The sequence below is a fragment of the Entelurus aequoreus genome, linkage group LG15 (genome assembly GCF_033978785.1).
Source record: "Entelurus aequoreus isolate RoL-2023_Sb linkage group LG15, RoL_Eaeq_v1.1, whole genome shotgun sequence".
Taxonomy (NCBI): domain Eukaryota; kingdom Metazoa; phylum Chordata; class Actinopteri; order Syngnathiformes; family Syngnathidae; genus Entelurus; species Entelurus aequoreus.
In genome coordinates this window covers 5783515-5796185 of record NC_084745.1, presented here as the reverse complement: position 1 = coordinate 5796185, position 12671 = coordinate 5783515, and the positions used below count along the sequence as shown (strand labels likewise).

Below are 12671 nucleotides of genomic sequence, written 5' to 3'. Positions count from 1 at the left end.
TAGCTACAATGCTACACCGCTAACTTATTATTCATAATTTATACATGACATATTTATATCTCTATTTAAACAACAAGTATCAGTGGGTATAGCTACAATGCTACACCGCTAACTTATTATTCATAATTTATACATGACATATTTATATCTATATTTAAACAACAAGTATCAGTGGGTATAGCTACAATGCTACACCGCTAACTTATTATTCATAATTTATACATGACATATTTATATCTCTATTTAAACAACAAGTATCAGTGGGTATAGCTACAATGCTACACCGCTAACTTATTATTCATAATTTATACATGACATATTTATATCTCTATTTAAACAACAAGTATCAGTGGGTATAGCTACAAAGCTACACCGCTAAGGTATCATTCATAATTTATACATGACATATTTATATCTCTACTTAAACAACAAGTATCAGTGGGTATAGCTACAATGCTACACCGCTAAGGTATTATTCATAATTGTCTCTTCTTTTACGATTAAACCGCTTAATTGTATCCACCATTGCCAAAAGATTTAGCTCAACTTACAAATCATTTGAGATTCCATTTGTCTCTTGGCTTTTTCTCATGCTTTAAATTGCAAGAATAATTTGAAGTGACAAGCTTCTCCGTATGTGTACACAAATGTACTTGATGTATTTTTGTCAATCAGAGTTACAATGCATGACATCGTTTTAATTTACAGGTGTGCAGATGTCACAGTGACTCGGCAATACGATGCTGATGGCATCTTATAGCGTCCAAAATCAAATGTGTCCTATTCACCTTCTCCCAGGTGATCACTTATTAATTACCATGTCAAACAGGTTGAAGCCACACCTTTTTGTTTTGGTGCAACTTCATCTCACAATGAAAAGCATCTGATTGGCTCTCCTTCATTGCTAAGCCCCACCCTCTTTCATATGTACGCTATTAAAGAACTTTGATTGGATATATTCCCAATTTGTGATTGGATATATTCCCAATTTCTGATTGGTTATATTCCCAATTTGTGATTGGACATATTCCCAATTTGTGATTGGACATATTCCCAATTTGTGATTGGTTATATTCCCAATTTGTGATTGGATATATTCCCAATTTGGGACTGGATATATTCCCAATTTCTGATTGGATATATTCACAATTTCTGATTGGTTATATTCCCAATTTGTGATTGGACATATTCCCAATTTGTGATTGGTTATATTCCCAATTTGTGATTGGATATATTCCCAATTTGTGATTGGACATATTCCCAATTTGTGATTGGACATATTCCCAATTTGTGATTGGTTATATTCCCAATTTGTGATTGGATATATTCCCAATTTGTGATTGGACATATTCCCAATTTCTGATTGGTTATATTCCCAATTTGTGATTGGACATATTCCCAATTTGTGATTGGATATATTCCCAATTTGTGTTTGGATATATTCCCAATTTCTGATTGGTTATATTCCCAATTTGTGATTGGACATATTCCCAATTTGTGATTGGTTATATTCCCAATTTGTGATTGGTTATATTCCCAATTTGTGATTGGATATATTCACAATTTGTGATTGGACATATTCCCAATTTGTGATTGGTTATATTCCCAATTTGTGATTGGATATATTCCCAATTTGTGATTGGACATATTCCCAATTTCTGATTGGTTATATTCCCAATTTGTGATTGGATATATTCCCAATTTGTGATTGGACATATTCCCAATTTGTGATTGGACATATTCCCAATTTGTGATTGGTTATATTCCCAATTTGTGATTGGATATATTCCCAATTTGTGATTGGACATATTCCCAATTTCTGATTGGTTATATTCCCAATTTGTGATTGGACATATTCCCAATTTGTGATTGGATATATTCCCAATTTGTGTTTGGATATATTCCCAATTTCTGATTGGTTATATTCCCAATTTGTGATTGGACATATTCCCAATTTGTGATTGGTTATATTCCCAATTTGTGATTGGTTATATTCCCAATTTGTGATTGGATATATTCACAATTTGTGATTGGACATATTCCCAATTTGTGATTGGTTATATTCCCAATTTGTGATTGGATATATTCCCAATTTGTGATTGGACATATTCCCAATTTGTGATTGGTTATATTCCCAATTTGTGATTGGACATATTCCCAATTTGTGATTGGATATATTCCCAATTTCTGATTGGTTATATTCCCAATTTGTGATTGGACATATTCCCAATTTGTGATTGGATATATTCCCAATTTCTGATTGGTTATATTCCCAATTTGTGATTGGACATATTCCCAATTTGTGATTGGATATATTCCAACTTGTCCCACCCATCTACAAGGCAGAATGAAATATGATTGGATTTTCTTTGACATTTTCGTCTCGTTTTTATTTGTCGACACTGGTTCACTGAGACTTGGGGGAGGGGGGGGGGTGTCTGTGAGCAGTGTGGGGGGGGGGGGGGGGTGTGTCTGTGAGCAGTGTGGGGGGGGGTGTGTCTGTGAGTGCGTGGACTCGCGGACACAGCAGACAGCGATTAGGGGGGAGGGGGGGGGGTGTCTGTGAGTGCGTGGACTCGCGGACACAGCAGACAGCGATTAGGGGGGGGGGTGTCTGTGAGTGCGTGGAATCGCGGACACAGCAGACAGCGATTAGGGGGGAGGGGGGGGGTGTCTGTGAGTGCGTGGACTCGCGGACACAGCAGACAGCGATTAGGGAAGATGATTCTCCCGTATCGTGTCCCTTTTTCAGCAGACTTCTCCACTCTTGCCAATAATTTTCTCAATTGTGTCTATTAAAAATGACTTTCTCAACTAGGAAATGTTTGATTGGAGGGGTCACACATTTATTTGAGGGGGCCCTCTTGCCTCTTGGGGTTGAGTTTAGAGACGGACGTCCTGAGTTACAAGCTGGGTCGTGAATCAAATCCTGCTGGCAAATTGAGGACGGCTCTACTTTGCAGGAAGTCCTCCTGTAAATTGTGGAAGGTGAAAGTAGTTGAAGAGACGTGTGGTGACCTGGCTGCTTGCTACAACATTTCAGGGTGTGGCTTTGAAGTTGGCGTACATCGATAGTCTGTTTGGATCTCAAACCGCTTATTTGGCACAAAGCAAGATTATTTCATAAACATCTCCTCCATGTTTTGAATGTTTGCTACTTCAGGGGATCCAAACACACAAAAACAGATGTCCAAAAGTGAGTTGGATAATAAAAGTGTTGTGTATCAGAGAAGGGAAGGAGGCGACAACCAGGGCAGGACTGCGGTTTACCTTTGATGAATACGTGGCGTGTGTATGCTACTCAAAGTGAGTGAGTGTTGACTATGTGTAAAATTAATCATGTAAATGTTACCAAGGGTTGTTGTCTGTAAATGTTGGTTGTATCTTTCGTCGTTATCCAAGGGGGCAAAGGTGAAGAGGCAGTTCGTGGACAGGCAAGTGGTCGTAGGCAAGAGCAGGGCAGCGTGGTCTAGTTCCGAGCAGGGAGGTCGTGGATCGAGGAGGGCAGTTAGGAATCCAGATGGGTGTTGAGTGACAAGGCACGATCACGGAGGTCAGGAGAGTCACTGTGGAAATACAAAAGGGCATGAACCAGGGGGAAACACGGAGAGATAGAGCAAAACAAAGACCAGGAAATCACTGGGAAAGGAATGCCAGACGTGATGCTTACTGGAAGGTTAGCGACGTTCTGGCAAAGGTTCCTTGGGTCCGCTGGTCTTTATGCCGCTCCCCCTCGTCAAGTCCAGGTGTGCTGATGACTGATTGTTTGCAGGCGTGTTGCTGTGTGGGCGTGTTGTGCTCAGCGCGAGCAGAGGTGTGTTTGAGTGTGCTGCCAGCAGAGGTGTGTTTGAGTGTGCTGCCAGCAGAGGGGTTAACAGAGGTGCCTGCAGAGGAAACGTGGGTTGGACTCCGCGTCATGACAAAAAGCCCTTCAGATGCAGGAGGCAAGGAGAGGAGAGGATCTTCATCAAGTTCTACAAGTCAGTCGTGTTTCACTCCTTCTTCTTTCTTTGGCTCCATGGTGGCTTATGTTGCAGCTCTTCACACATTTGTCTTATCGGATGAACTAAATGGTCATTTTTGCAGAGCAGGTAGCTCTTTAAAGAAGAGGCACAACATAACTTTTCTCAGATGTTGAAATATTCTAACTACTGTCAGTACTTGTACTTTGTGCATCTTTCTCAATCTCACAGGAAGTTTTCCTGGCATGACAAATGTGTCATTAAGTACACTGCCTGCCAATCACTGAAGGAAGTGCAGATTGAACTTCAAATGTAAATGTCAAATAGTGCAACATTATTTTGGAGCATTTCTTCAGTGGCCAAGTGAGCTCCATGTTGAAAAGTGTCCGCTTCTTGTTTCATTTGACTAAATGTCAATTAAAGCACAATATTAGAAACTAATGAGACTTTCTCCTTTTACACACTTAATGTTATAGTCGCTCTTCTATTGGATCTCATTAGATTCTGCTGGTGGACTTAATGAGCTTTCTGATGAGTACGTAACATTTTTAATTCAGTTGAAAGAAGCCCACATATCCGCCAATATTTCTTGTTTGACAAATGGAGATGATGAGACTCCGCCTTAGCACATTTTGTGTTTATGGAAGCAATCAATCCTCCAGCGCAGCAAAGCAGTGACCAAATAAATCCTGCAGCTTCTTTTCTCCAGCCTGAAGAGGCCCCGAGGGCTTGTTAAAGTGCTGGCAAGTCATGCGGCACCACCAGCAGGTGGAGTCCGCAGCAGCTTCCTACAGGAGCACCACCAGCAGGTGGAGTCTGCAGCAGCTTCCTACATGAGCACCACCAGCAGGTGGAGTCTGCAGCAGCTTCCTACAGGAGCACCACCAGCAGGTGGAGTCTGCAGCAGCTTCCTACAGGAGCACCAGCAGGTGGAGTCTGCAGCAGCATCCTACAGGAGCACCACCAGCAGGTGGAGTCTGCAGCAGCTTCCTACAGGAGCACCAGCAGCAGGTGGAGTCTGCAGCAGCTTCCTACAGGAGCACCACCAGCAGGTGGAGTCCGCAGCAGCTTCCTACAGGAGCACCACCAGCAGGTGGAGTCTGCAGCAGCTTCCTACAGGAGCACCACCAGCAGGTGGAGTCCGCAGCAGCTTCCTACAGGAGCACCACCAGCAGGTGGAGTCTGCAGCAGCTTCCTACAGGAGCACCACCAGCAGGTGGAGTCTGCAGCAGCTTCCTACAGGAGCACCACCAGCAGGTGGAGTCCGCAGCAGCTTCCTACAGGAGCACCACCAGCAGGTGGAGTCTGCAGCAGCTTCCTACAGGAGCACCACCAGCAGGTGGAGTCCGCAGCAGCTTCCTACAGGAGCACCACCAGCAGGTGGAGTCTGCAGCAGCTTCCTACAGGAGCACCACCAGCAGGTGGAGTCTGCAGCAGCTTCCTACAGGAGCACCAGCAGGTGGAGTCTGCAGCAGCTTCCTACAGGAGCACCACCAGCAGGTGGAGTCTGCAGCAGCTTCCTACAGGAGCACCACCAGCAGGTGGAGTCTGCAGCAGCTTCCTACAGGAGCACCACCAGCAGGTGGAGTCCGCAGCAGCTTCCTACAGAAGCACCACCAGCAGGTGGAGTCCGCAGCAGCTTCCTACAGGAGCACCACCAGCAGCAGGTGGAGTCACACAAGAGCTTGCAGCACAAGCTAACTGCAACAGGTGGCTTGAAGACGAGGGTTAAGAGCAATGTTGAGTGGAGAGGAAGGCGAGCACCAGCAGGTTGCCGTGACAATCTGTGAAGCACCATCTTGGCCCCCTTTTTCTGCCACATTAGGCCCTCGGTGAGGGCGGCACTCAATGGCTGTGAAGGAAGAAGGTGTGTGTTATTGTACAGTAAAGTCCCAATGACACAAACACATTTGATCTGTGGATTTATCCATCACTTCAACCATGACTAGTGGCTCCCTGGAGCTTTTTCAAAAATGTATGGAAATGGAATAAGATGGGGAAAAATATATTTTTGTTTGAATCTGGTTTGTGTAGAGGACATCAACCTTCCTAATTGTTAGAAAGTCCACTGATTATACCACATACAGGTATATTTGATACCAAGGCTAGTATCAGTACACAGGTATATTTGATACCAAGGGTAGTATCAGTACACAGGTATATTTGATACCAAGGGTAGTATCAGTATACATGTATATTTGATACCAAGGGTAGTATCAGTTCACAGGTATATTTGATACCAAGGGTAGTATCAGTACACAGGTATATTTGATACCAAGGGTAGTATCAGTACACAGGTATATTTGATACCAAGGGTAGTATCAGTTCACAGGTATATTTGATACCAAGGGTAGTATCAGTACACAGGTATATTTGATACCAAGGGTAGTATCAGTACACAGGTATATTTGATACCAAGGGTAGTATCAGTTCACAGGTATATTTGATACCAAGGGTAGTATCAGTTCACAGGTATATTTGATACCAAGGGTAGTATCAGTATACATGTATATTTGATACCAAGGGTAGTATCAGTTCACAGGTATATTTGATACCAAGGGTAGTATCAGTATACAGGTATATTTGATACCAAGGGTAGTATCAGTACACAGGTATATTTGATACCAAGGGTAGTATCAGTATACAGGTATATTCGATACCAGAGTACCAAATATGTTTTGTTCAAGTAGTTTTGTTTACAAATTGGCGGACTTAGGAGGACTTTGAAGACAACAAAAGATGAAAATGAGTCGCAGGAAGTATTTTGTATTCTTACTGGGGTATTTGAAACCATTGAAATGAAGTAAAAGGAAGTTGTAGAAATACTGTACTCCGATGGTCAATAGTAGTAGTGGATCACAATCTCTCCACTCTGAAGGTGTGCAGACCACCATCCTGAAGAGGATCCCTGGTCCATGTGTGAAGACCGAGTGGAATTGAAAGGAGTCTTGTTGTTTCTTCCAGGACTTTGCCGACTCCGTGTTCCACTTGGTGAGGGAGAAGTACCGGTCCCTGGTGGGCGGCTGCAACCCGGCGTTGGTACGACACAAGTCCCTGGCAGGCATCGTGATGACCCGAGGTATGGTCCATGTCATCTCACTCTGGGTGATTGAGGTGGTGCAACATCAGGAGAGATAGGAAGGGACGCAGAAGACAAAGAACTGGAGGAAAGTCTAGACTGGTAGATAGGTAATGAACATGTAGAGCTGGTCCATGAAGGATTCAGTACTCCGAGGGGAAGAGACATGCTGGTGGGACAGTCCACGTACTGATTCATGCTGGACTGAGTCCTCCTGACACAAGTCCTCTGATTCCATGGTGGTGATCTCAAAGAGATCAGCAAGGAGGAGGACACGTCTCCCTGACAAATGAAACAATGGCTGCCATTCATGCTTTATTCATCTGTCATGTTGCTACACACCTGTGCACACCTGTGCCAAGTTAGACCCACAGGCATGTGTGGTCTTCACACTAAACATGTCTTCATTTAGTCCTGAAGTACACTTCAATCAATCAATGTTTATTTATATAGCCCTAAATCACTTCAAGTATAAATCACGGCTGGCAAACCAGTCAAATATTTCATTGCAATTGATTGTATTTTGTTCAAAGTTAACTTGGAGGGTAATCGCAATTAATCGCAGATAGATACCATTTTTCTTCACCAAAAGGTTTTTTTTTACATTTTCTAACTTTTAAAATGATGACTGGATGATTTGTTTGCTTTAATGAACATTTTGTTAAACCTTTTTTAATCAGCTAAACCCATAATAAACATAAACACGCTTTTAATGACAATATAAAGATAAAATTACCTGACTGCTGTAGGAGCACTTGCATTCAGAGGAGAGGAGCTACAATTCCGTGTTTAGATAGCAGTTTGGCACATTGATAAAGTGGATTGTTCTGTAATCTATTGGGATGGAGGGAAGGGGGGCACGGCCTAAATGCACCACCTTTTCAGGGGGGCAGTGGGGATGATGTCACACCTAGTGGGCGGGGCCCAAATATACCACTTCTTCGTCAGGTCTTCGTCATATCTGGCTGTCATTTGGTTTTGTGGCTTTCTAAAGACATGCACCATTTCTAAAAGTATACATGTGTATACTTTTATCTTAAATAATAGTTTATGAATTATTGTTCTTATTCTAAAAGTATACAGTTGTATACTTTTATCCTAGATAAAAGTTTATAAATTGTTTTTCTTATTTTAAATGCATAGTTTTGTCTACTTTTTGTCATAAATAAGTCTTCACGTTATTTTCTTAATTTAAAAGTACAATGTTGTATACTTTTATCTTAAATACAAATGTATTTACTATTTTTGTATACTTTTATCTTAAATACAAATGTATTTACTATTTTTGTATACTTTTATCTTAAATACAAATGTATTTACTATTTTTATTTTTTTTAAAGTATTATATTGTACAAAGGCATCCATTTTTCTTCTTGGCAGCTTCAATGATACGATGGTCAAGTAGCTTGAGCGTAGCATTGAGAGTGTGTGTAGCGTTTGATCAGAAAATGTTGTTGCTGTTCTATTTTTGCATGTTTCCGTAGTTCAAATAGAGGGATTGGAAAGAGCTTTTGTAGAGTCCCAAGACAAGTGGCTCATAAAGGTCATGAAGTCAGGGGGAAACGAAATGTCTCTTAAAATATCACTTTCATCATCTTGTGGAATACAATCGGACCGCTCGTGTCTGCAGTGATCACTTTGTAAAATGTTTGTTTGAGCACTTGATTTGTTTGAGAAACTTTCTGTGAAGCAATCCAGTTTATTCTCTACTATACTAGTAGTGTTTGAGAGCAGAACTAAACGTAAAGGACAAGAGATGGCATTAGTTTGTGTGCTTTTGTGGTTGCTATGCCTAAATATAACTAGAAGATCTGCTTGTGCAAATAATGTTAAGTCCTAGTATTAATAATTGTGATTGTTGGTCCAATCCACCGTACTTTTGTTGTCCATTTTCATAATAGAAACTAAAACGTTTAGTTGTTGTTGTGCAGGAAAGCCTTAATTACTTTATTGGCCACAGATGACCACATTATAGCATCTTTGGTGATATTTGTTAGCATCAAGAAAAAATCCTTAATAGTTTTAATAAAGTAGATGAATAAATCTCGACAGCATAAACTGAATTTGATATCGCTAGCAAACATTGCCGAACAACATCTACACCTAAATAATGAGACAAAATATCAACTTCACAAACAACGGCAGACATGAATTGTAGATGAGACTAATATTTGTAGCAGGAAATCAACTGCAAATAAACGCATTCTTTTTCTCATTAGCGTCACGATCACAGCAGCACTCGTTATGTCAATCAAATATGTTACTTAACGATGCACCAAGAAGTCCAACTTTGTCTTTCAGCCATTAATGTTTCATTTGTGGAGCCCTCAGATGTAAAAACATGATGTGCCTCCAATCTTTCTTCTCTAAATCCTTGTGAGCGCACTTCAAACATTGTTATTATGATCACATAGCAGCTTCTTTCACTAACTTGTGTTTGTGTCACTTTTATGTACACCAATCCTTCTGCTGGGATAAGTCCAACTTTGTCTTCCACCCATTAATGTTTCATTTGTGGAGCCCTCAGATGTAAAAACATGATGTGCCTCCAATCTTTTCTTCTTGAAATAATAATAATAATAATGAATTACATTTGTAACGCACTTTATATTTGTTAAAATCTCAAAGTGCTAGTTCTAAATCCTTGTGAGTGTCAAGTGAAGGAGCTTGTAGCGAGCAGTAACGTCTTGGTGACGATGAATGGTTTAAACATTATTTTAAATATTTTTCTTAAGGGTGTAAAAATCCACTCCAACCCATTTAGAATATTTTTTATGATCGCTTTTATATTTGCCTCTGGTTCCCTGGGCACCACACCTACTGTTTGTGGGATGGGTTCTCGGGGAGGCTGGGGCCGTACTCTGGCTCCCGCACACACTGGGAGTCAAATGTATTGTACATGCAAATTCACATATACTCACACACATACATACACACATACATAGGTACCTACGCTCCCACATACATATACAAATAAATACAGTACATATTTACACACTCAAAGTTCGTACATCCACACGCACATTCATTATACAAACATACTGTATACACATACTGTACATATACATTCACTGTAAGAACATACATATACACATACTGTACATATACATTCACTGTACAAACATACATATACACATACTGTACATATACATTCACTGTACAAACACACACATACACATACTACACATACATTCACTGTACAAACACACACATACATATACTGTACATATACATTCACTGTACAAACACACATTTACACATACTGTACATATACATTCACTGTTCAAACACACATATACACATACTGTACATATACATTCACTGTTCAAACACACATATACACATACTGTACATATACATTCGCTGTACACACATATACACATACTGTACATATACATTCACTGTACAAGCACACATACACATACTGTACATATACAAGTACATATGCACACATACACTCATGCACATAATCACGTTTCATCAAACATATATTAACGTTGTTGCCCTAGGGTAAACTGGGTATAACACATGGCACACTGACAAAGCTTAACCTATTGTTACTATAACAATCTACAAGGTTAAGGTTGCTTCTCTTTCTTCCCCTCCATTTTTCTGCATTCTTTCGTATCTCAAGTTATCATTACATATATGTATTGTTGCATTTGAACAATTGTATTGTTGATAATAAAGGTAAAGTACTGGTATTGTTTATTATCAATAGCACTATTTCTATTGGTATTCATATTGCTCCATTTTTAGTGTAATAATGCTCATTGTCATTTCTGTATTTTTTTTTTAATTTTCGCTAACTGCTTATTTGCTATTACTTTTACCATCATATTTGTACATGTCGTATTTGCTGATGTTGCTCTGTTGTTGTTGTTGTTGTGTTTGCTGTTGTTGTTTTTGTCTCTCTGTCTAATCCCCCTCTTGTCCCCACAATTCCCCCCTCTGTCTTCCTTTTTCTCTCTTTCTATCCCCTCCTGCTCCGGCCCGGCTGCACCAAATGATAATATAAATACATTTAATAAAGTCAAAATACAAGTAAGGCAACAAGAGAAGTATCCTACACTTCTCTTTTGTAAAGTAAATCTGAACAGCCGATATGGGCATCTACATCTACATCTACATCTACATCTACATCTACATCTACATCTACTATATGATTTGCCCGAGAAGCTGGGCAGGACATTATTAAAAAAAAAAAAAAAAAAAAAAAAAAAAAAGAAAAATTTGCCTCTGAACCTTTGAAAAAACGCCTAAATCTGCACCGATGCAGATAAATAAACGGTAGCCTAGACCATCGTCTGAAACCGGAAGTGGCTCTAGGTCACGTGACCGCAAGTCCGCTATAGATATGGTGCCACTCCAGAGTGTTATCTTGGTCTTGTGGCAGCAGGTTTCAGGGGTCACTAAGGGGGGCTCAGTATCTCTGCAGCCTTTGGAGCTCTGCAGCTCATCACTCTAGACTTCAGTGACCTCATCCAATCGCTCTCCTCTCCTCAGCCTCCCAGTAATTGCTTCTGTTTGTTTATTAATAGCCCTCGTTATCTTCAAAGATCCAGACAAAGTGGCTGTGCCTGGGCCTAAGGTGGCGGCGATCACTGGAACACTGGGGAGTCCTCTCTTCTCTTTGTCTCCTCCCATGTGTCTGGCGCCTGGACAATCTTAATCAGGGTCCATCTTTCAAGCGCCCACAGCAAATCCCCCGTCCGGCACCCACTGAGTCCTGCCCGGCCAGTTGACAAGCAATGACATGGAGATTAGAGTCAAAGGAAAGTCTGGACATTTTGGCCCGAGACACGCTCTGAAAATGTTGAAGTCCAAAGAAAATGTTTTTGTTGTTGTTGATTTTCCTGAGGTGTTGAAATTGAAGCAGAGCAATGAGACAAGCGTGGAGTACTACCAGCGGGACTTAGAGAGCGTGGAGTACTACCAGCGGGACTTAGAGAGCGTGGAGTACTACCAGCGGGACTTAGAGAGCGTGGAGTACTACCAGCGGGACTTAGAGAGCGTGGAGTACTACCAGCGGGACTTAGAGAGCGTGGAGTACTACCAGCGGGACTTAGAGAGCGTGGAGTACTACCAGCGGGACTTAGAGAGCGTGGAGTACTACCAGCGGGACTTAGAGAGCGTGGAGTACTACCAGCGGGACTTAGAGAGCGTGGAGTACTACCAGCGGGACTTAGAGAGCGTGGAGTACTACCAGCGGGACTTAGAGAGCGTGGAGTACTACCAGCGGGACTTAGAGAGCAGATGCGAGCAAAGGGCTTGAAGTAAGTTGATTACCGTTAAGTTGTGCTATTTTGCTTGCAGATCCATTTTCAAAGAGGGATTTTTCCCCCCAGCACTTAATCTGCTTTTCAAAGTGCCTAAAATGTACAAGTCAGTAATCACATGCGGCAACAAAAGCTTTTGAAAGCAGGGAAGAAGAAGAAGGAGGTGTTGCAGACCATGGAGAGGTTCTGGGAGCTTGAGTAGCATCTCATAAAGACGCTAAAGCTAAAAAAGAGTCAACCTTTCTTTTCCTGCCAACTCGCACGCTTTGAAGACGTGGAAGATCTGCAGAGGTTTTCTGGTGATTCACAAAATGTTTTTGGATGACATTGGTGTTAATCAGCCAGCATGTT

The 12671-nt window shown here is 41.3% G+C and overlaps 1 protein-coding gene across 1 annotated transcript in view; it reads left to right on the top strand.

The window, feature by feature from the left end:
* The first annotated feature begins 3265 nt into the window (after nucleotides 1–3265).
* Nucleotides 3266–12671, top strand: part of adarb2 (adenosine deaminase RNA specific B2 (inactive)) — a 206114-nt gene continuing 196708 nt past the window's right edge. Inside the window, exons 1-2 of the mRNA XM_062021926.1 lie at nucleotides 3266–3980; nucleotides 6927–7041. Of these exons, the coding sequence (XP_061877910.1) occupies nucleotides 3936–3980; nucleotides 6927–7041 (160 nt within the window). The 5' untranslated portion in view covers nucleotides 3266–3935. The remainder of the gene's footprint in view (nucleotides 3981–6926; nucleotides 7042–12671) is intronic.